The sequence below is a fragment of the Podarcis gaigeae genome, assembly GCF_964106915.1.
Source record: "Podarcis gaigeae genome assembly, chromosome: 5".
Taxonomy (NCBI): domain Eukaryota; kingdom Metazoa; phylum Chordata; class Lepidosauria; order Squamata; family Lacertidae; genus Podarcis; species Podarcis gaigeae.
In genome coordinates this window covers 49964530-49989062 of record NC_139681.1, presented here as the reverse complement: position 1 = coordinate 49989062, position 24533 = coordinate 49964530, and the positions used below count along the sequence as shown (strand labels likewise).

Below are 24533 nucleotides of genomic sequence, written 5' to 3'. Positions count from 1 at the left end.
TTAAACTATGCATCTTAGCATCTGAATGACCTTCCACACAGACTCAAGATCTCTGTGCCAGCTCAAATATATGAAATATAGGGTGTGAAGTCAACAGCTAGATCAGTAACTGGTGGTGCAGCTGTGATCCAGATGTGCTCTAGGCAGAAATACATTTTTTTAGGGTCAGTTTCAAAACCATAATAATCTGTCTAACAACTTGATATTCTAAAATGTAAATAATATTATTTCATACCAAGTGGTTAAACAAACAACATGATAGGATTATTCTCATATAATCTCAGGTATTTCTGTATATTTTTAATTGTTTGCTGCAGTTAAGGGGATCTTTTCTTCCTTGATCGGTTCTTGAAACTTTACAGCCTTCCGTTTCTTATCAAGATAAATGCCATAGCTCACTTCCGGGTGATTGCAGACAGAACAGCTTCTGCTCACATTACCAAAGGTCTTTCCGATGCCAGAACGTTCATCTACAAGACAAAAAGGCCTATTTCAATGCTTAAAGCCTTGTGACAAGTACAGTCAAGGGGTCTAAATGTTCATTGCAGTTTATGGGGAGGCTCAGATTGGTGGGCTCCCATCCGTAGGGCGAGTACTTGCAGGGAGATAATGTGGGAGGCAGCAGGGCCCATAAGCGTGGGTGCACAATTTTGAGGGGGCACAACCCATGTGCACACACACAGGGATCATGAGGCAATAAACTCTTTATACTTTGAACTGAACTGTGTGGGAAAGGAGTTTTCTTAACCAGGAGCTCTGGAAAAGGCTGGAAAACAGGAAAACACCAATGTTCTGCTAGATGGCTTTGCTGGAGCTGTGCATACCCTGCTGATCATAGTGGTCAAAGTGTGGTGTAGTATCAGCAACAGATGGTGGACCCAGTATAACAGGATATGGGCCGACTGACTTCTACAAGACTAACAAGGTCTTCCTTGGAGGCAAAGGGGCTCTTGTGTGCCCTGCTTCAGAACACCTGCTCAATCAACTCAATGAAGATATAGTAGAAAGCATGATAACCTTTGACTGAGTTATTTTAACTCACATGCGCAAGCAAGGCACATAAAGACCCTTTTCCTCTGAGGACCAACACAAATCTAGCAATACCCCTCTCATCACCAAGCACCAGCTTTTTTTTGGTGCTGACTCTCTTCTTCTCCAGTCCAAGAGTTGAGACAGGTGAATGTGGTCTTGTGAACAGGCCCATAGTAAGTGGCCAGTTTCAAATAATACAATCCTAAAGCCTTACGTGGAATATGCCCAGTATACTTAGGCATCATCCCTTCCGGCCTGTAGAATCTCTGGTATGGGCGTGATTCTTTGAGTTTGGTTGCAGGGATCTCTTTCCTACAAAATAAATAAAATAAATGATGTTTTGGTGCTTGCCATTCTCCAACTTTCTTGACTGTAACAATATATTATATGCAGCTTTGCATATGACTGAAACAGTGCATGTGATAGTCTTATCAAATGCTTCTGGGAAGGCAGAATGTCTCTGGTTTTCATATGGCTAAGACAAGTCCAGACCCTCCAAGTGTCCCTCTTTTCCAAGGGCATCCCTGATTTAGAGAAGCCATCCTGGTTTCTGATTTGATCCTGGAGTGTCCCACTTTTGGCCATATAAGAACTGCTGCTGCTGTTGCTGCTGCCACCCAGGAGGACTCCCCTGCTGAGTGCCTGGGGCCCCCAGTCCTGCCACTCACCACATGGCCTAGGTTGTGACTCACAGCATCAAAAGTTATACTTAATTACAAAAATATAACCACAATTTAAGCATCTCCAACAAAAGCCCCTAAACAATTTCCACCCTGATATTTTCTCATAATCCTGAGAGACAGGTCTTGTAGGATTCACAGCGACAAAGATCTTGTCTTATCATGCTAACAGCTGCTCATGCAAAATGATCAAGGTGTTTAATAATAATATAAAATCACAGGAGGAAAAGATGAGAATAGATGAATGAGTAACATTATGTAACATTATATCCACATGATTTCTCGGCTGCAGCATAGCCCAGTGAAAGATCTTTATGCCAACATACATGGATTCCTTGGTAGCAGGATCCTGTTTGGCTCTGTCCAAGGAGTTCTGAAAATCTCGATAGCAATTTTCTGCCATCACATGGTAGCGAGCTCCGTGACCAAACTCTGTAACCTTAGACCTGGGCACAAAGCCAGTCCAGCCTGGAATAGGTGGCTCAAGTAGACTCCTTTTTGTTTCCACAGGCCCTGCAAAGTGATGAAATGGGCAAAACACAACACAAAGGAATACAGATAAATAAAGAAACACAAGCTCTGTATGCAAATATGTAGAACTTACCAAAGACCAAATATAAAGTGATGAAATGGGGCATTAATTGAAAGCTTACTGAGGCTAAAAATAACCCTACATAGAGTGAGGAGAACGACACAAATGAGGTCCATTGCATTAGCACCATTTTCTTGAACTTCCACCAAGTCTTTTCTGCCTGAATCTGGTTGGTAGATCTTGGGGTTCTACGAAAACATGAAGTAGATCTGACAAGCCTGAAATCTGTATTACTCCACCATCAGCCAGCCATTGCAAAGAATTTACTACAGGAAGAAAGACAGGTGCTCTTTAAAACATTCCAGTTTCAAGAGAAAGGGTCTAAGTGGAAAAGAGTTGAATACAATTCCCATCAGTGAGAAAGAGAAATAACAGTTCTATATAGTTCATGGGTTGGATCAATAATCCGAATATCCTGAGAGAAGACCACTGAAGAAGTCCTAAGGAAGGTTCAAAGCTAGAGGTTGCAAGCACCGTTAGTTCTCCATTTACAGTATATAGAGGCACCCAGGGCTGGCTGCACTCCATCAAGAGTAGAGCCTAAAGCAAATTCCACTGTGCTAGGTAGTAAGTAAAACCATGGGTATCAGTCTGTGTTATGGCAAATTTGCTAGATAATCATATATACTAATAGCAATCTAAATTATTCAAGCACAGCCAAAATACCATGACCCATGTACAACAGGAAGGTATCAGGAGGCTTTGAAGGACCAAATTTTGCAAAAGTACAAACATAATTTGGGGGGGACCCCAAACAGCCCAATGAAGACTGAGCATGCTCAGTGGCCATGGACAGCTGACCAGCTGCTGTGGTCAATGTGGGGGGACAGAAAAGCAGATGAGAAGGTGAATGGAATGGAACATCCTGAATGGGAGTAAATCACACTGCAATATTTTGTTGCAAGTCTTATGGTACTTGCATATTAGGTTTCTACAAGTCTGAAGCCTCCCTTTTGGAAGAAATAACTCAGAATGCACGTTGCTTCCTTTCTATTTCTCCAGCTGAGCTTTAGAGGTCATGGGGCAGGTCCATGTAGCTGTAGATAAAAAACTCAAGACAGAAAGCAATTTCTGTTGCTCTTCATCTGTAATAACAAAGCTATTAGAGCCCTTTGTCATGGTTTAGTGCTGCTAGTTGCAAAGATAGAGTTTCTCTCTCTCAAAAGACCTGGAGAAAGTGACTGGTACTTTTCTCAAAGAGGGAACCGTCATTACCCCCTTAACCACCACAATTCATCAAAACAGTCTTAAGATCTCCTCTGCCTTCCCATGCAACATTCAGGCCACATGTGGATCACTGCTGGGAGCTCCCCCTATGGCAAAGCAAAAATGCTTTTGCTACTAGAATTTGCCATCTGTGCACGACAGTAGAGGAACAAAGGTCAGTGTTTTGCTTTAAAAGAAAATGAAAAACTGCCTAAAAGTTTCCACATTCTGTTAAAAAGAAGAGAAAACATTCACAGACAGCTTTTTGTGTGTGCAATGACTCACATCCAACAGAACTTTTACTCCACTGCCCAATCGACTGAAACTGCTTACAAAGTTACAGGAATGAAGATGGAAATCTGTCCTATGGCAGAAAGCTGAAAGCTCAGACTTATCTCTGTTACACCACATTGGAGGGAGTTAGGAAACAGAGTCAAGAAGGAAAGTTTGTTTCAAGACCTGGATGTGGGCTAGTCAGGCACAGGAACAAAACAGTATAGTGGTATAGCCACAAGTGGAACATGCCCTGATCTAAGGTCAGGTTACATCAGTGGCACAACCACCAGTTTGCGGGTTTCTTTTAGGAGACAGAGATGGAATCGCTAAAGTATTAAAGGTGGTGCTCATGTTTCAGGTTAGGGTTAAAGATGATGCCCTGGGTCTGTTGTTATTAATTAATTAATTTCAGTCACGAAGCATTTCTTATGAAGCATTGTGAAGCAATTTCACAAGACTCTGTGTAGGGGGCTTTTGTTGTGGGGTTTTTTTAAGTTACATATATACAATTTCAAATCCAATACAGATACAGACTAAGATAAAAAAGATCTCGACTTAGAAGGCTTGCTAAAGGTGAAAGTCTTCAACAGGCAACAAGAAGATGGAAGAGATGGCACCTGTCTCATATGTAGCCAGTGAGACTTCCAAAAGGCAGGTGTGGAACAGACCAAGTTTGTATGGCATAGGCCTCCTGGCAAGACAATGCCTGCAGGATGCCCTCTCTTGCAGAGAACACAGATCAGCTGGGGATATGAAGGGGGAGATGGTATTTTAATAATCCTGGTCCCAAACAGCACAGTGCCTTGTATAGCACCTTGAACAGAGCCTGTTCGTGAAAATGTTGAAGCAGGCAAACACGGTGGATAAATATGCTTATCAGGGTGGGTGGAAGGTTTCATTTGGAGCTAAATTTCACCTGTAGATCAGCAATGTGTACATAACAAGCCAAGCCAAACTTCTTTTTCTTCCTTTTTCTCTTCCTTTCAGTTGCATGCCCTAAGCTAGCTCACTGCTAACATGACATCTGCTCCCTTTGTAACCCTGTATCTCCTCAGAGGCCAAGCATCATGAAAATATGAGGCTTCCTCTTGAATGGGAACCATACACTTTAACTCAGTCTAGCAAACCAGCCACCGAGCTTGCAGCAACCACCCCCTGCCCCCCTGAGCCTGACCTTAAATATTCAAGCCTGCCACATATGACGGTGACTCTAAGGGTGCTACGTGCAATGAGTTTTCTAGAGTGGTAGCTTGTCTCTGACCCACCTCCTCTCCACACCATATGCTTACAGCACATTCAAAGTGCATGGCTCCCCTTCAAAGAATTCTAGGAACTGTAGTTTGTTAAGGGCACTGGGAATTGTAGCTGTAGCGGGTCAACTACAGTTTTGAGGATTCTTTGGGGGAAAGCCATGATGTTCTTTAAAGGTATGGGGTGGATGTGAAAACAACATGGACTCTGCTACTCTGCAGAAACTTGGGATCATGAGCTGCATCTCCAATAACTGTATCACAGTGGAACAGGCCTCCTGGCAAGACAATACCTGCAGGATGCCCTCCCCTGCAGAGAACACGGATCAGCTGGGGATATGAAGGGGGAGAAGGTATTTTAGGAATCCTAAGCCCAAATTAATTAGAAATGAGGCATACTATACCCAGCACATTTGGATGGTGTTTGCTATTATAGTCATCAAGTACGTTTATTATTTCTTCATTCGAGCAAAGAGGTGGCAGCTGGGGTGCTGTAGCCGCTGTGAGCCTCAGTTCTTCCATTTGGTCACATTTTCTCTGAGTAGCCTCGCGAAACGCATTCACACACCACACAGAATCGTTTCCAAAGCTAGTTCCAATTCGGTAGAATCTATAAGGGATGTAGCCTGGAAAGGGCAACAGAAGTTCACAACCATCATGAAGAAGCCATCAGCGGACTAGTCTAGGCTTTCCTTCAACAAAACTTCTTGTGTGTGTCTGCAGCCCCAGGACTATCATAAGGATAATCCCACTGTTTACTCATTATTTGTGTATACAGGCTTCGTACAGTCCATGGTGGGAGCCAACTTAACATTCTGTTGCATTCATAGTAAATGCGTCAAAAGGATGATCTGGCGTGTCATATACATGGGCTTTCAGCTCCAGCCCTTTTCAGAGTGATCATCTTTACCTGCCCATCACCAACTTGTCACTGTGACATTTGTTGCCATTTGATTAATTTGCACAACATGAAATTTGGGTGTTTCCGGACACAAAGTTTTGCAGCTGCCGTGTGTACTGATTTAGTGTCTGATGCCTGCAAAACTGGGTGCTGTTGATTCCCAGGCTTCTAGTCAGAGGGTAGGTATGAGTGTTGGAATTCTTCACAAGAAAGTGAACATCAGCTTTCCATCACCTTCCTAGCATTTTAAACCCTACTGTCACACTACCAACCACTGAGATTTATACCCAAGCAACTAGAAATTTAGCAAATGTCTGAGTCTCAACATTTAGTTTGCCAAAACAGCCAGTGTCATTTATAGATAATTAATAAAAAATGTTAGAATAGAGCATGTATTAGCAAGAGTTTGCAGGTGTGCCCACTGCAGCTGCCTATTTTATTTAGTTATGCTTTCTGGTTTTTTTTATTTAAGGTATTTTAGGTATATATATACATACACCCACACACACCCACACCCTGCAGGTAACACACTCTAAAAATACCGAGTGCAGAAGAGAGCCTAATTTGCCAGTATAAAATTGCTACCCAGATCTTCAGAAAGAGAGCTAGGTATGTGCTTGTGTTTTGGTGTCTCAGTACAGTGTAAGGAGTGGAGCATGAAATATGTGGTGCAGTTAGGTAGTTGTAGACTCTAGACTTAGCAGCCTTGTGAAGGGACCTATTTAGATAGTATTGTGTACTGTACAGTATTACTCTTCACCAGTAATACTGTTGTTCTGCATTTGGGGCTCATCTTATCACTCTGCTAGTGATGTCAGTCAGTGGTCACGGATGATGGGAGTTGTAGCCCAGCAACTTGTAGACGTGAGGCGCATAAGCTTCCCACCCCTTGGGAGAGAGCCTGAGATTGAAAGGTGTTTTCCCACATTCATCAGGCAAGACTAGGGTGCTGGGTCAATCCTCACAGCAGGCATAGGCAACGTTTGGCCCTCCAAATGTTTTGGCCTACAACTCTCATGATCCCTAGCTAACAGGACCAGTGGTCAGGCATGATGGGAATTGTAGTCCAAAACATCTGGAGGGCCAAACGTTGCCTCTGGCTGCCTCATAGCATACAATAGCAAATAGATAGCTTTAACAGGCTACTAAAATCATAATCCTGTTTATTACTGCTATATTGAGTACAAAGTGCATCAAAACAAAATGGGAGCCGATGTGAAGAGCTGTGATTATTTGGCTGCCCCTTTTAGCATGTTATTTTGCTCTCTGCCAATTTATCAGATGAGAAATGGGAACAAACCTCAGGCCAAGACTCTCTGGTTTTTTTACCTGTATATCCTGGTATCAAAGGGTTGCACTCATCTACTTGTCGCTGAAATGGTTCCATGTTTTTTCAAACTCTGATGAAAGAAAGTTAAGACTTTCAACTGAATCTAGACTCTAATATTAATAAGCCTGTTGTTCAAGAATTATCCCAATCAAAACATATTGGTGTTTCAGGCTGTCAGAACCTTTAAGTCAGAGGTTGCAGAAGTACAGTTCCCAGACCTACCCATCAGACATGCTGCCTGGGGCTGATGGAAACTATAACTTGGCAGCAGCTAGAGGACCACAAGGGAGCCACCCCTGCTATGAGCAGTCATCCATTTCCCTGTGTTAAAACATTAGGAAAGACCCATCGCCTCTGCATACGAACAAACTATGGCCAGCAAGTCATCCAAGCAGACTCAAAACTCTTCATTTCCAGTGCAACTCTAGTTATCCTGCACTTGCCCAATCAGTAAGAATACGGAGTTCAATGGGGCTTGTTGGGATTGCTGCATTGCTTGGTCAGGAAAGCCTGAAAAATTCATGGAGGAACAATTCTGTTCCAAACAGCAGCCAGCCTCTGGGAAGCTCACAAGCTGCGAGTTAGACCCAAGCTTGCCTTCTGGTTCCTCCCCAGTATATATCAGGGATACAGTGCCTCTGAACATGAAGGTTTCATTTGGGGATTTGGTAGGCTGTTCCTATGCTGTAGATAGCGACAGCAATGAAATTGTGTAATCCTTTAAAAAGCTATTTATGTTCCTGGTTGCCACAGGCACACATCCTGTGGAAAGGATCCAGCAGCCTTGCGTTACCTTACTAGCGCCATTGACTTCTGCTGCTGCAATGTTTCATGTCCTCAGAGCACAAAGGAGATAGGAGGGGGACGACGACGAAAATAACAGTATTGAGATTGGCAATAACAAATGCAGACACATGAGGGCTAAAGACAAAGCGTGTAGTGAGAGAGGCAGCAAACAATGGTCAGCTACTGACAAGAAAGAGAAGAAAATGCAGCAGCCCTGGAAAGGCTGACCTGTACAGGAGAGATCCCCCCAAACGAACAATTCGCTCAGGAAGCCGGGACTGGGCCTTTTACCATGACAAGCTCGGCGAGCAATACCATCCCCCAAGCTGGCTGCTTCCTTGCGACCCTTTACAAGAGAGCTCAAGCTACAGTGCCCCGTCCCTCCCATGGCATTGTGACCTCATCCACACGACCTTTACCACACGTGCAGGGAACAGAGAGGCTTCCGGAGCGCAGCTGCGATGCACAGGACTAGGATCATCTGTACAAGAGGCCTTCCTTTCTGCTGGATGGTGCATCATGTTGGAAATAACTTTTAACACAGGAGCCTTAAATAATCAGCAGAAGACATCTTCCCTCACAGTTTACTGTGTTTTATTTGACACTTTTTGAAGAGCACAGTACTCAGAAGATGCAACAGTGAAAAGCTGTGATCTGCTCCAGGACTTTAAGGGAGGTTTGTAGTCTTGCACAGGGAAGAAATTGAATGAGATTACAATGATCGGGTGTTTATTTATTTTTTTACAATATATTTGATGAATTATGAAAGCAAAGAAGAATATTGTAGCATTATGCCCAACAACCTTTACACAATGTGCTGTGGATTTTAAAGTGTGTAAATAATGCAGTTTTGCTACTGCAGTTACATCACTGCAAGAAAATTATATCTTTTAATAATATATTTCAACGCTTGTTTATTTGGATTACTGCAAGGTGCTTACAGCATTGGTTGAGGTTTCTTTAATAGCACTGGGATGGATCCAGTTTAAGTCTACAATCCTATACCAACTTACCTGGCAACTCAACAGGGCCTACTTCTGAGTAAACATGTATAGTATTGCACTTAGTTGAATTTAGTTCCTTTTGAAATCAATATGAAACATTTGTCATGACTTAAATCATGTCGTTTATTTCAATGGGAACTAATTTCAACTTAATCCGCATCCAGCTCACTGTATTTTATAAACTCTGCCATCATTTTTAATTTCCAGGTTTATGGTAAGTTGCTTTGGTTTTCCATGATTGGGTTCAGATAGAAACTTCCACAGAAAGCAAAGCAAGTTTTGCTGTCAGGGTAAAAGTTTGGGTCCCTGTAATATGGCACAGAGCAGAACCTTTCCCTTAAATTTCTATTGATCAAGATCTGTAAACAACAATCAACCAACCCTGCAGCAGAAAACACATGGAAAATTGTGTTTCTTACTCTCATCTGGCAAACATCTATCACTTTACCAGTTTCTACGGTACTTACAAGTGAAAATTCATGTGCCACTTCCTTTAAATTTAGCATAGGGCTCATACAAAAGCCTGTACGTATAGCATCACATTCTATTTCTAAAAGGTTCCCTTAGACACCAAACCTAATTTGCTATTATTTGGGAGAACAGGGATGGATTCTAAGTGGCAGAGAGCATGCCCAGCAAAATTATACTGCTTTTGGGGGGCTGATGAAGATGGGGTGGGGGAAATAAGCTTTTTTAAAAATTAGAAATCTCACAATAATAGCAACAGTGCTATAGCAGAGTTTTAAAAATTAGTTACTGAAGTCTGATTATATTTAAATATTCAGTACACATAACAGCTAGTTCTGTAGCCCAGCCAACATATTTGCAGTTGCCTTAGTTTCATGTACTTCAGAGGGATTCAGATGGGCAAGAATTCAGCCTTAAGAGGTTGGTTTGCTGCATGATGTATTTCTAAGGAGCTGCTGCCATCCACGAGTTATCTCCCTTCATTGGCTGCAAGCACACTGAGCAAATTACATCAGGGGAATTAATCAGATAACTCACATACCTCCATCCAAAAGATGTTCTTTCTTGTAAACCGCTGTATTGCTATGCAAAATTTAGCTCACCTAGATTAATATAATTATCTTACTATCCAAGTGAAATAATATCCCTTTTGAAGTTTAGGGAACAGGATGGAAAACTTAGAAAGTTTGGTATGATAATTTAGTGGATAATTTATAAACCGAAATCTCAGGATTGCAGGTTTATAGCACTTTTAACCTGGAATGACAGCAATTTTGATAAGACATTCAAATGTGCTACTAATGCAGATATGCTAATACACATAATTTTTTTACATACTTTTGTTCACAGAAGAAAAAGTGTAAGAAGTTTTATAGTACACTTTGCAGTGTTCTTCCATACAGAAAGTGGAATCATGCTTCTAATAACAATGTATTAGGGAAACATCCCATATTAAAAAATATATAGATGCAACAGCTAAAGACAATTTAGTGAGAACATTTTCTTGAACGTATGCTAGAAAACTGAAGAATTCCACATTTAAAATTTGTCTGTGTGATGAAAAGGGAGTTTAACATTTTAAGAGCTGATTTGTCAACTTGAAAATATAATGTAATCTGAGGACTGGCCATCTAATCATGTTTTGTGACTGGGAGAAAAGAAGCAAATGAGACTATCACAGTTATGGAAAGGAGAAAATGAGCAAGAATATAAAGATAGCATTCTGCTGCTGTAAAGGATCAGAAATGACTGACAGTTACAGAAATAATGGCTGGATAGTGTCTTAGGAGATTCTCACTACTAGAGATCAATTTATCTATGTCCTTTTTGGATCCTCCCTGCCACCCTGGCAGTTTCCAGCAGTGGGGACTTAATAGTGTTTGGTAAGGATTTTGCAGGAGTCCCTGCGGAATGAAATCTCTTCCCAGTGCAGCACCTCCCAGCTGGAGACAATAAGGTGTTGGGTTACTGCTCTTTTGCTTATTGCTCACTCAGAGAAGGCAAGTGAACAGGGACACGCTGCAAAAGGAAGCAGTGCAGCAGGGCTAGGAAGACTGGTGGTGGGATCCTTGGCCTTGCAGGTGCTCCGTTATACCAGGCCCCTGCTCCTTTGACTGCATGTATGATGAAGATGCTACAACTTGAAACAATGCTTTTCCAGGACAACTGGGATTCTGGGAAGAGCCATGTCATAAAGCAAGGAAGCCGTCATGCAAGATGATCTTGTGTTGTATCTTCCAGGCAGCAATTGCCTATCAGAAGATGTAGCGGACCGAAAGGAGTCCAACACAATTAATATCAAGCGATCTTTTGCCATTCTAGCTTGCCACCCCTGGTGTTCTAGCTTATGACGACATATGCATTCTGTTCTAGTCTAGTAGGGGCCTGCACGGCTGGCAAATCACCAAGTCAAATGCAATGAACTGGCCATGTTTTGTGGCTATTCTGGTACTTGAGAATCCGTCTATTTTTTTTTAGAGTACCTGGCAGGCAGCAAGCTGCACTCTCCATATGTGGCTGGTGGTCTGTGTTTAGCCTGAATCTAGGAATAAAGAGATATCATTGAAATAAAACATATGGTTTGAAACTGGAGATCATTTAGGGTAATAAATGCCCCAAATGATCATCTAGTTTTCAGGTAGGAGAAGAAGACCTGATGTATAAAAGGCCTTTAACCACTGTAATTCCTATGGATTACGGTACTTCAAATGGAACTGGGGCTGTTAAAAAGAATTCAAAACCCAAAGGTGTTTCTGTATGCTATTCTTTGCATAGCAAGAAGAGTGTGGGATTGTCTGACACTCTTCATGCTCCCCTCCTGTTATTACAAGATCATCATTGTGCATTTCATATCTCACCATCTTTAAAAGCCTATAATTACTGAAGCAGACTGTGAAACTATGTTATTTAAAATTAACCACTGAATGCAAATCAACAGAGGTAAAGAGCACTCTGTACAAGAAAATAGCACTTTAGAAAGAAAGCATCTGTACAATATTTAAATATTGTATATACATCATGTAATATTGTTCATAGCTCACCCAAAGGAGTTGCTTATTTGTAAACCATGGAAGGCCACATACACTTACACATACAGAAAAACAAATCGTTTGCCTTTAAAACACAGCAGACAGGATGAAAACAAAGGAAAGCCAGCATGCACACTTTCTAATTATTCAGTAGAATAATTATTTAAGGAACAGCAAGCTAGATACTGTGACTAGAATTATCCAGTCCATCCCTGTGATAGCTAATTCAGCAAAGCTTATTCACATTCTATCAGGGAATTATATAATGGATATAATGCAAATGGGGCCCCTTTAAAATTCTTCACTGAATTTTTAAGCATTTGCACAATGGCCCCTAAAATATAAGTGCCTGATCAATAATCTTACGTTTTTAAAAGTAAAAAGGGTCTATGGCTTTTCACTCATGCATAGCTAACTGGAAAAGGGTGTAACTACACGATTACGGTAACGTTCTGGTGCGTTGGAGGCATGACTGGGGTTCAGTGGATCACAATGTGTTTTCAAAATGTTGTGGGCGGGGAAACATGGCTGACCTTCTCCATCGGTGGTGAGGGTGTCTGGCTGCAAATCCAGTCTATCTGGAAATGGCCACATATCAAAAGCCCTGCATTGTGGCTTTAGACTGCATGGCATGGGAGCTGCCTCCACGCTGCAAATTGCCAGTCTTGAAGGACCTGCAGCACAAAGAAACATATTTTCCCCAAGCCACCTCTAATCACATTTGGTATGTAGTAATGCAGAACTGCAGGCCATGTGCAAATCCAGGAAACTGTTAGGTGGACGCAGCCACATCACACCTCAGTTTAAAGCAACTTCTGTGTTGGGGGGATTTCTTATGTTCAGCTGCTGTAATTCACACCGGGAAGGGATCTAGTTTGTTGCCTAAAGCTTTTGAGAGTTTTGAAGCTGGCAGTGCTCAAGATATGTGCCATGTTCCTTTCTTAGGTTGTGTGGGAGCAGGGGCAGGAGAGTCTCTCATTTCTTGGAGAAACAGTGTTCATGCTCCCTCTGCAGGCCAAATGCAATACAGCTGAACTTCCTGTCCTGCCTATATGTACAGTATCTCCTGGGAATCCCTCCCCCCCAATAGATTTTAAGCTTCTTCCGGATGTACTTTATCACAGAAGCAGGTGAGGAGGAAAGCTGGAAATGGCCCACTTCACGGCTTATGTTTTTCAGGGCTGGGTATACAGTTACATCAATGGAAGAGAATGGGAAAGCAAGTACCGTATTTTTCGCTCTATAAAACGCACCAGACCACAAGACACACCTAGTTTTTGGACGAGGAAAACAAGAAAAAAAAAATTCTGAATCTCAGAAGCCAGAACAGCAAGAGGGATCGCTGCGCAGTGATCTGGCTTCTGGGATAGCTGCGCAGCCTGCATTGGCTCCATAAGATGCACACACATTTCCCCTTACTTTTTAGGAGGGAAAAATGAGTCTTATAGAGAAAAAAATATGGTATTTTGGACGCAAATGAATGACAGGTATAGTAACTAACTACTCTCTATAGAGTTGTGGATATAACAACCTGTTTTCTTTTTTCCTGATGAATCATTCTAAATAACAATAAGCATTTTATATAGTTCTTTCATGAACAGGTGAAATAAGTTGGCCCTGTATAAAGGTATCCCTTTTCTTTTACTGGATCTCACTTTCTAGGACCAACACAGTATATATTTCCTGTTTCTTAACAAGTATGAGAGAGGTAATGAAAATGGCTCCTTGCTTTCTCCAACCTGAGAATAGAGGTGCTTTCTGGGCAGCCACTGCCACCATACCCCTTAATTTCTTTTGCATGAGGTCTGCCCAACAGCTAGCTGGAAGTATGTGTTTTTTTTTAATAAAAATAAAAATCCCCACCTACCACATAAAGTCCCAAAGTAAAATGTGAGGTGGGAGCTCTTAAATTTGTAAAAACTGTTGAGAAGGGAGACTTTAAAAAACTTCTCTTTCCAATGAACAAAGAAGAAGAAATACTCAAATACTTGGGCTGCAATGTTAATGGCTAATCCAGGGAGAGCCGTTCAGATGTTGTTGGACTGTAACTCTCATCATCTCTGACCACTGGTGATCTGACTGGGACTGGTGGAGACTGGAGGGCTACAGGTTCCCCTATTCCTGGATTAATCAGGTTAGATTAACACTTCGGGTAGATCCACTGGAATCACTGCACTTGATCAACTAGCCTGTGTCATTGATTTCAGTGGGTCTGCTCTAGATATCACAAAGTCTAGATCCAACACATTGTTTTAAATACAATGTGTATTTACACAAACTACTTATACAAACCGCAGGTGGCAAACATCATCCTTTTCCCCTTTACTTAAAAAGGGTGTGCCTGTCTTAAAATGAGATTGTGTATCATATCTGCTAATTTGAAATGTATGCTCCTTGCAATACTTAGTGAATGTTTTGCAGATTTAATTGATTCCTTTAAATGGGCTGCAGCCTTAACAAATCTGCTTTGTGGCTTGGAAGTTTGCTAAAACAGAAGCAAAAGCTACCAGTCATCATATATCCCCAACAAGTAAATGTACCTTGCCTGGGTGGTAAGTGCTGGTTTTTTTTTTGTCTTTTACAAAGAAAGGCTACATACTTCACCTCTAGCACTCGTATTAAAGCATATAAATAAGAGAGGTCTGGTTTTAAAACTGCTAAAGACCTATAAATCTCCGCTGACAATTAACAGCAGCACTTGAGAGGACCACTTTAATTTAGGGCTGCAGTGATGACCTCCTGCTGTCCGAAGCACTTGTTGGCGTCAGTGAGACAGCTTGCCATTTGCTATATTAGGGTCTTCAATGTAGGACCATGAATATGAGCTTTGACATTTTGGGCCCCAAATACAGCACATGTGGAATACTTCCAGTAAAATGATTTGTTTTCCCAATCAAGAGGGCAGTGATATTTCAACGACTAATTCTCACAATGCATTTAGCCATTTTGGATTATTCCGTTTCATGTTTAGCACCTAATAACCATGTAAATTTCGGATTCCTGGACAGATAATTTTGAGAACGACAACAACAAAAATGCCTGACGTTTCCCTTCTAATGGTTCTCTCCTTTTTCCGTCTGGCTGAAATGCAAGTCCATTTTGGTGACACATGAAAAATGAGAGAACAGAGTGTTGGACTAACGGGTGGGGGGCAGGGGAGGAGCACTAGTAGTTTAGGAAATCAATACCAGCTTTGACACTTTTAGAAGTGGCAACGTCAATTGCCATGGCTTTGATCTCAGTGTCCCCAAATTGCATTAGTGTTTTGATCTCCCTCCTGCTTGGCGCGGACGTATCAGTTCCTGTGAGATCCAGGCGCAGAGTGCCACACTTCTTCACCCCTGGCTCAGTAATGAAACTGACGTGGTCATGTTCCGAGCTGTAGATGTTGATCACGATGACCAGCTGCGAAGGCTTGGCAGGTGTATAGCTGCGCGACACAGTCTCCCCAAGAGCCACCGACTGGTCAGCAGAAATGAATTTGTCAAAGACATCCGTGCACCAGCGGGTGCCATCTTTAACTAGCAGCTTTTCTGCAGGATGCTTGCCCTCCACGTAACGATTCAGGACTCCTACCCCGTAGGTCAGGGGAGAGCGGCGCACTTTAATGACAGCAGGATCCAGACCAAATAAGACGGCTCCTTTGAGGATCGTGAGCCCCACATCCTGAGGAATAATGATTCGGCATTTGGAGCCGAAAGCATTCTGGATAGCTTGCTGTAGTAGCGGAGCTTCAGCAAATCCGCCCACCAGGAAGAGGAACTTCACATTTGTTACTTCTGGCTTTTCAAACAAATCACCTTGGTGGAGAGGAAAATCCACATGGTCAGAATAACAGTAATACCTTTGCAGGTATTAAGAGAACACAATGACAAATGACAGGAAAACTCACTAAATGGAGTGTGAGGAATCCAGTATGATTCACAGAATGACATTGTGAAGGAATCAAAGTAGGCTAGGTGCTCTTCAGATCTAGAATGTTGTATCCAGCTAAGTTCTACTCACTTGGCATTCTTTCCCACCAATGTTAGTTCTCCTCAGAGTAACCCCATTGACTAAGTTAGGACTGTTCATGTCAGTGGGTCTTTTAAAAGTCCTTAAGACATTCAAACACACCCTTGATACTTACTGAGATGTTGTATGATTTCATCAATGGTAGGCTTGAAGAGAGCATTCATTGCATCGGGACTCATCCTCAGCATTCCTTGGGATGACCACTTCACAAAATCTACACTGTAAACAGGACATGATAAGAAAGTTTGCTTTTAAAAGAAATGCTTTTTAATGAAATGCTGCTCACTTAGCAAAAATGATGTTACTAACTCAAGATGTTTCAAAAAGCTGGAAAGGAAAGGATTCCAATGTCACATCCTCACTATGTAACCAATGAGATTTTTTATTTACATTAGCTAAGGCCATGATAAATAGGGAGAGCAAGTGGGAGACCACCCATGCTGAAGAAAAGGCTGCTTTGGTTTGCCTTCTGTCTGTTTTTTATTTCTACCATGATGTTCAGGTGCCAACCAAAGATGCTTTTGTTTTAAGAAAGTTGACCCCTGAGATATTGTAGAATTTGTTTTAGAATTTGTTTGGGGGTTTGTTGTTTGTTTGTTTTGTATTTTTATCTTTGATGCCTCAGGCCATGAAGCAGTTTGTATATTTCATACAACAGAATGCCATCTCCTTCACATATTGCCAGGAATTAATTTTCTTCAGTCTTACTTGGACTGATTATTCCTTTTGTGTGGCAAAGAACACAAAAATCTCTTTGGATTCTGTTAACTTAAAAGTACTTACTTGCTTTTCCTTAAGGCGTGTTCCACACTGTGTCCTCGAAATTTCTTGTAGTAGTCAATGAACGAGAAAGGCAGGGTGATGTTGAGTGGATTAGTCCGATCTGGTGCAGCCGCCCTTTTGCGTGATTCAAACGCGATCATCAGATCAACCCAGGCAGCAGGCCGCTTGATCTTAAATTGTTCAATAAAATCTTCTCCAAATATTTTACACAGGAGTCTTTCAAATTCATAGTCTACCCCTAAGGAACCATGCGGCCCACCTGCATCAGAGACAATTAGAACCATTAATCAAACATATCACTTAAGGAATGATGCAAACAACATATTTTAAATATTGCACGGGCATTGCAATATGGACTCGAAAATCAAGCCATAGAAAAACATACTGTGTACAGTTGAGGCAAACTTGGAGCTGCAATCTTAAATACATTTAGTAGGGATTAACTTCTGAATTCAGGGAGGTGATTATTGAGTAAGCAACCTCAGGAGGAGCATGTCATAAGCAGAATTCAGATACATGGGTGGAATTCAACTAACTGTTGCTCAGAGGAGACCTAATGAAATTAATAGACCTAACTCAGCCATGCTCAATCATTTCAAACACCCTATGCGTTTGCTTGAAATCCATGAACTTCCGAAGCGGAGAAGCTTCCTATGGAGTGCGCACCTAAAGACACGAATATGTAACTAATGTACTATGTAGTCTGGTCCAGGCACACAATTTTAATGTGCTATTTATAATCTCTTCCCCCTTTCCTGAAGTTCCCATTTCTTGTCTTCTGGCTTCAACTCCTCGGAAAACTTCAAAGCCTCCCTCCTCTCTTTGATTGCCCATCCTCTTTGCCTTTCCTGAAAAACTGATGGGGGAAGCATGTTAAATAAAAAAAAACCAATGTAAATTTACTTAACACCTGAAAGACTGGCTCCTTCCATAAAACACTTCTCTGGTATTACGATCAGCAGCGGAAGCCCTCTTGGTTGTTCTTCCAACCTCAGAAGTTTGGAGTGTAAGGTCTGGGAAAGGGCATTCTTTGTGGTAGCCCCTAAGTTATGAACATCCCTCCCCTCAGAAACCTTCCCTATGCAGTTTTCAGCTAGCTTTCGACACCTAAGATGTGTGTTTTCAGGACCCACCCTATTCCCGTGACTGTGATTTGTTTTAACTATTTTCAATATTGATTTTTAGATTACTGTAACCTGCTTCAGAATCTGCTGGTAAAGGGTGAGTGGCGGTGATGACAACAACAACAACAACAACAACAACAACGTAATCTGCTTGTTCTTGGTACAGAATCAGAGTTCCCTTGGTACAGAGCATACACATGTCTGTGAACATTGTCATCACTTCATTTAATAACAATGAAATTCAGTGGTGGGCTGCATGATACAGAACCACCACTCACTTAACCTCCGGTTGCTTGCTTATCAGGAGGTAAAGAGGCAAGGCAGTGGCGAGTTCAACACGGTGCAAACACACCAGCAGAGCCAATCTGGCACTCCTGTTGGTGTGTTTGGCAAGCAGCAGCTATGTGACCCACCAGAGCACAAGTGAGCAGCACTGCCCTGCTGTGCTGCCCTCTACTGGTTAAATGCATATGTTATACAATGAGTAGGAGTGAAGAATGCAACTTCACCTGTTGCCTTGTAGAGTTCCTTTAAGTGTCCTTCAGGTAACCTTATCTGGTGGACTGTAACATCAACTGTCCCTCCTCCACTATCAACAACTATGTAACGGTCGCCTGTTAATACAAGAGGAATCACAAGCCATGTATTAGAGTCAAATGATATAACTACATTTTTGCACAGATGCTGCTGCTGACAGGCAGCAAGGGCCAAGGTGACTCAGGAAAGGACACTACCTTCTTCCAACTCGGACCAGATCTCTCCTATGACGTTTTCAACCATAAAGGTGCGGCTTTGACGGTTACGACGAATGTGTTCTTTAGCTAGAGGATGACAGAGACAAAACACTAATTGTAAGAAAGCATGAACAAGTTGGATGTGTACCCTGCAGATCACAAAATGGAAGAACACTGAAAGCTGGCTAGTCATCATATTGCTAAGCACTTGTCCTAATGGTTTGGGGATAAAAGCCATGACCCCAATTCACAGACATTCCTTTAATTCTTACAACAAATTGGTTCTAAACAGGACAGTGGCAGCAGCTAAAGGCTTTTAACTGAACAAATCACAATCTCTGTTAGGATCTTCGTTGGTTCTGAATAAATCACAATTCTGCCAGCAGAGGGCGCATCAATACAGAATTTGAAGTCTGACTAAATTAAATCTGTATTCAGGGATAGTACTTGTGATATGAATATATATATATTTAGAGGGGATCAGGTGTGTTACCAATTTTGCAAATATGCACAGCGCCAGGGACACTGTGTTCTTTGCAAAATTGCTTGCTGATTTTAAGACACTCAAGAGTCATGGTGGCATAAAGGCAAATTCCCGTCTTCTATTTTGCTGGCCCATAAGAGAGTTGCATACGTTAAACAAACCATCTGTGAATTGGGGACTCAAGATATGCACATTGTTTGTTACTATCACTAAAAAAGAAAGAATAACTGTTTTAATTGCAAGCACTCTTTGTACTATGAATGAACGTAGTATCATGGTTTTCTTTAGATCAAGGAAAGCAACAGGTTGGAAGTTACTCTTTTAATATCATGCTAGGAGTAGCATATAACCACAGAATCCGAAGGTCATCTACTCTAGTCCCTTTCTTATTGTACAGCTGTCCCCAGAATTGCAGTCTTGCACAATTCCTGGTTGTTTTGATGGAACTTTCCCATGAGAATGTCTCAATGGATGTTCAAAACATTTGTTTCCCCAGTGCCTGGACCAGGTAATCTGGAAGAAATAGTATTCTAATTTTATGCTCACACTCGTCAACAGAGTTGTTATGCCACACTCTGAATCCCTTTTAGGCAAGTGGCCTATGTGCTGGAGCAGAGCCACCCACTCAAGACTGAAGAAGAAGAAGAGTTTGGATTTGATATCCTGCCTTTCACTCCCTTTAAGGAGTCTCAAAGCGGCTAACATTCTCCTTTCCCTTCCTCCCCCACAACAAACACTCTGTGAGGTGAGTGGGGCTGAGAGACTTCAAAGAAGTGTGACTGGCCCAAGGTCACCCAGCAGCGGCATGTGGAGGAGCGGAGACGCAAACCGGGTTCCCCAGATTACGAGACTACCACTCTTAACCACTACACCACACTGGCGTCACTACAGCTTACCCTAAACAGGGCTGGGGTGAGATGATGGCAAGGGGGAGGCTGTGCAGGCACATAGGTAGAGCCAGTGTGGTGCTCCTGCTGATATGTCCAAGCAGCCTGGACCTGGCAGCCAACCTGCCCCACTCCTGTCCAGGTAAGCTACAGCAATACAGGTGTTGGGTTGGCTGCTCCCCCCCACCCAACCTGACACAGATCAATTAACCTAAGCAAGTTTCCATTCTCTTCCATTCATAAAATCAGCATGGGTATAGAATTCCCCTATCCATCTGGAAAACGTTCTCGGAATTTTAATTCCACTTTTGGCACAGGCTCACATTTGATAACACAGTTCAGAAACACTTAAAACTGTGAAACAGCTGAAAAGTTCACACTTTAATGAGCCTGACTGGGTAGTTGTAGTTTCTATTGTTAGGGCTGGCAATTACCCATCCAGGTTCTCCCAGTGTGAAAATCAAGAGTTGGCCAGGAAATTTGGAAGACATCTTGCTATGAAAGATTTTGGCAAGAAAGGGTGAGTAGAAAATTAGGTTGAGCACTAATCATAGCTCAATTAAATCAGCCCTACCTGGTGTAAAGCCAGTGGCAATGGTCTCACTTGGGTTATAACCATTGACAGGCCCTTTGCTGCTTAAGTCTATCATCTGATGAAGGCGGAGCTTCCTGCAGTAGATGGATGCAGCCTCTGGCTCCAGGGCAATTATGAGCTGCTCAGGGTTTTCTGGGGATGCCATTCCTGCCTGTGAATAAAGGAATCAAACAAGGAGGGGAGAGGAAATGATCAGCTGCCTTCAGTGAAGTAGCTTTGTTAATCCTGAGGCTTTCATTCATTCCTATGCTTCTTTCTTTTCACTTCTCTTATTTTCATATGCTAAATATCATGGTTTTGGGGGGGGGGGGGAGAACATCTAGTTCATTTCAAGGATTCATAGCTAGGAGAGATGCATGCATTTCCCCTACTGAATAGAATGACATAGCTGCATATGATATAGCAAGATAAACAAAAGGTATGTTAAAAAGAGTAAATTAATCTCCTTTTCAAGCATCTAGTTCAATTTCATGAAAAAGTTTCCCCAAAAGAAACAGACAACTAGCTTTGGCTTCTCTGCCTAATCAGCATTAAAACACAGTTTTATTGCTCTCACACTCTTCCTAATGTGTAAGGAATATAAAATGCCAAATCATGTAAAGTAAACCTAATCTGTTCTGCAGGTTGCCTAGTGCGATGGAAATACCTGGGCTGCTAACATAACAATCCTATATGCGTCTTATTGTATAGTTTATTAGGGCTTATTCCCAGATAAGCAGGTATAGCATTGTAGTCTAAAATACCTGCTATATTCCTGAATATCTTAATTTTCTAGATTTTGTGCTAGCTAATAATACTTTCAAAAACATAACCATGCACTTGTGAACGCTAGATACTTTCCTGCCAGAGTTATGCACACTGAATTCACAGACCTAATCCTTGAATGCTGAAGATTCTCTGTATCTAGGGTTGCAATCATATACCCACTTACTTAGGAGTATGCCTTAATGAAGTCAATGAGGCTCACTTCTGTGCAGATATACAGGACGGAACCGAAGGAAGACTTAGCATCTGCAACTTCTACTGCTATTCTTTTTTCAAGAGCGTGTAAAATATTCATGGCATGGCATCAGGAAATGCTGTATGACACCAATGCACACAGCTTTCCTGATTTGGTTTTCCTTCTTTGCAATGCTCATTGCTTGCCATGCTCCATTCAGGTAGAAACAGTTAACCCTAGAGAGGGGAGTAGCAGGCTATTTTTTCATGGAAAAATGAGAATAATCATGCCTCTACATTTTGCTTCATAACTCAGGTTCTACAGATAATTGACACTTAATTTTAAAAGAAAGCTGGGGATACGGAGATCATGGTTCACTGGGAGATGGAGACCCAACTGCCCCTTGCTCTTTCCATGGATCCCCATGGTCTGACCTTGTAAGGCCCTTCCCAGCACTGAAACCCTCAGCAGCCCTTGACATACCACCAGCGGTAGAGGCCAAGATGGGCTTGGAGAAGGCTTGGACCCCACCCCCACTCTGAAACAGTAAGAAACATACACAAGCCCTGGAGCTGATGTATGCATTTCCATTGGAAGCCATTGAGTGTGATCATAAAACATAAAAAGGAATCCCCTAGATAGGAAAATACCATGACACTCTCTGGCCATGTCCCCAGGAGTGCTTTGGATATTAGTTCTCCTCTGATCTACCAGTAAGGTTGTTCTGTAAGCACTGTACAGTGCACATAACCGTACACATTATTTACCGGCACATAGATAGTATTTGTGCTCGGAATAATCTTATAAAACACTATTTGCAAACATTTTGAAACAGAGCAGCATTAAAGATTCCTTCTTTCTCTTTCAGCAGAAGAGGCATAATATGGCTTAAATCAAAAGATGTGTATGGTTGTATAAATTTGCTTGTGCTGCTACAGTTACACTTGCTTCCTAGTCCCACACAAGGCTGGGGGGCATTGCACTGTCATGTCATGGCTGTCAGTTGCAATACTTACCAGAGGCTCTACCTAATAGCCTTCATCACAATGTGTCACAAGCACAGAGAAACAAAAAGAAGCATCACGACGGAGTGCATGTAAACACGCACGCACAGTCTTTGAGGGGAAGAGCTTGAAGTTTGTATTATGTTCTGTATGTATGCTACGTAACATACCACAGTATTAAGGGTGTGTGTGGAGAGAATCTATGGCAACAGCAAAGAGACAAGTCAGCATATTCAACATGGGAACTCTCAGCATTTTAGTGCTAACCCCTAAAGCAGGGATGGGGACTGCTGGACTACAACTCCCATCATCCTTGACCACTAGAAATACTGAGGCTGATGGGAGGAGTCCTACAACAAGTGAAGGGCCACAGGTTTCCCACTGCTGTCCTGAAGTACAGGAAGCAATAACCAGCAAAGGAAAGACGGTCAAATTAGCTTAGCTCAAGTTATAGTGTTAAGTGTTGGCGAGATCTGAGCAATGGAGACTGATTGGAAATGCGGAAGAAAATTGAATACTTTATGAAGAACTTTGGAAGCAGCTGAACTCCAGACTTGCTGGGGACAGCAAGAACGCTGAAGCAAAGAACCCTCTCCGGGATCAGAGATTCCTACTTGTAACAACTTTACAGAGTGTGTTTATGTCGGAGTATGTGTTTTTGCATGCAAAGTAAAAGTTAACTCTGCTAAGCAACTGCTGCATGTGCAGAGCTTAACCACTTGACTGAAGCTTCTGTGGCACATGCACTCAGAACATACCAAACATGCATGTGACATCCCTCCTAAATTTGTTTCATCTCTAGCTCCTGCTTTTCCTGATGCCTCAGAGGGATAATTTTTATTTTTGGAAAGCCAAAAAGCAAATGCAGTCCTCACTCTTGTCTTCTGTATCAGATGAGATTCACGGAAATTGCATCCTAGAGAGTAAGAGAGATGGTGCCTTGTTGTTGAAAATTCTGTAGTTATTTGAGTGCTTTTGTAATGATCACTGAGTTGAATAATATTTTTAGGTTAAATTTTGTAGGGCCAGAGATATAAAGAAGCAAAGTCTTCAGGATTTGTGGTATTTTGCAGCAATCATACTTTTGGAATGAACTATTTCAACAGAAAATCAAATAATGCTCACTGAATTATGCCTAATATATGGCAGCAGTGGCATTTAGCCCTTCTGCTACCAATTATTTTCATGTCAACATGAATATTGATTTGACAGCTCATCAGGGCTAAGCTGAAAATAAATTCAACCAGTGAAGGCAGTTGAACCAGTTTTTCTCTGACATTTATTTCTGCTCATGTGTGTAAGAGAGGGAAGCATGCCTGAACTTAGTCTCCTGGATCCATTTAAATTGGTGGTCTTCAGCTTGTCCTGAGCTCAGACCTGGAACCCTAAACTGAAGCAAGGGGATGCACTTCCAGGTGGGGCCCAGTACGAAAGGACTGGAGCCCATATATCTGAACCAGAGTGAAGGGACAAAGCCTATAGGAAAAAAACTACATTAAGGTGTACAACTCTTCCTCCCCATGCCATGTTGCTCGTGACGATCAAAACATATACCTGCCCCAACCCCAACCCCAACCACGGTGTATCTTAGGACATAAGACTCTTCTCAAAAAAGAAAACTGCTTTAAAGCTTTGGTTTTGGGAGTTGTTGAAGAATGTAGTCAAATCTGAGCAGGCTGGGAGCTTCCACAGGAAATGGCTTTGAGGAAATCAGTACATGGAAAAAACAGGCATGAAAATTGACCTGGAGTATCAACAAATCATGTTCACTGTGTTAAGAGCTCAATGTGGGACGCCAACCACTTATTACACTAATACAGAAGCCTTGAGATTGCTTTGCCACTGCACCTATGGGATTTATGATGCTTCTGGGGGTGGTTGTTGTGCATGTGACAAGCTGATATACCAAGCACCC

The 24533-nt window shown here is 42.0% G+C and overlaps 2 protein-coding genes across 6 annotated transcripts in view; both read right to left on the bottom strand.

Moving 5' to 3' along the window:
• Nucleotides 1-280: 280 nt before the first annotated feature.
• Nucleotides 281-8456, bottom strand: SPMIP5 (sperm microtubule inner protein 5). 2 transcript variants are annotated; one of them, XM_083741507.1, is made up of 6 exons: nucleotides 8282-8419; nucleotides 7267-7337; nucleotides 5441-5662; nucleotides 2039-2225; nucleotides 1247-1344; nucleotides 281-470 (listed from the first exon to the last, which is right to left on the bottom strand). In XM_083741507.1, the coding sequence occupies exons 2-6, from the start codon at nucleotides 7322-7324 to the stop codon at nucleotides 301-303; spliced, it is 735 nt and encodes a 244-aa protein (XP_083597633.1). In that variant the 5' UTR covers nucleotides 7325-7337; nucleotides 8282-8419; the 3' UTR covers nucleotides 281-300. The 2 variants fall into 2 exon arrangements, with proteins under 2 accessions (XP_083597633.1, XP_083597632.1); XM_083741506.1 differs by lacking the exon at nucleotides 7267-7337 and having other exon boundaries at nucleotides 8282-8456.
• Nucleotides 8457-8630: 174 nt separating this feature from the next.
• The window catches only part of HSPA12A (heat shock protein family A (Hsp70) member 12A), a 47830-nt gene continuing 31927 nt past the window's right edge, over nucleotides 8631-24533 (bottom strand). For 2 of the 4 annotated variants that reach the window (XM_083741322.1, XM_083741321.1), the window contains exons 7-12: nucleotides 20654-20825; nucleotides 18709-18795; nucleotides 18484-18588; nucleotides 16851-17109; nucleotides 16183-16286; nucleotides 8631-15853 (exon numbers count right to left, since the gene is read on the bottom strand). In XM_083741322.1, coding sequence (XP_083597448.1) covers nucleotides 15219-15853; nucleotides 16183-16286; nucleotides 16851-17109; nucleotides 18484-18588; nucleotides 18709-18795; nucleotides 20654-20825 — 1362 coding nt within the window. In that variant the 3' untranslated portion in view covers nucleotides 8631-15218. The remainder of the gene's footprint in view (nucleotides 15854-16182; nucleotides 16287-16850; nucleotides 17110-18483; nucleotides 18589-18708; nucleotides 18796-20653; nucleotides 20826-24533) is intronic. The other 2 variants (XR_014564929.1, XR_014564930.1) reach the window with 2 other exon arrangements.

What these genes read in the sequence shown, in the direction of transcription:
- SPMIP5 (XM_083741506.1), bottom strand. Translation starts at nt 8,441, where the DNA reads ATGGGAGGGACGGGGCACTGTAGCTTGAGCTCTCTTGTAAAGGGTCGC. An exon ending in CCTGCTACCAAGGAATCCAT is followed by an intron (nt 1,345 to 2,038) that starts GTATGTTGGCAT and finishes TTTATTTTGTAG; the next exon opens with GAAAGAGATCCCTGCAACCA. An exon ending in GTATACTGGGCATATTCCAC is followed by an intron (nt 471 to 1,246) that starts GTAAGGCTTTAG and finishes TTTGTCTTGTAG; the next exon opens with ATGAACGTTCTGGCATCGGA.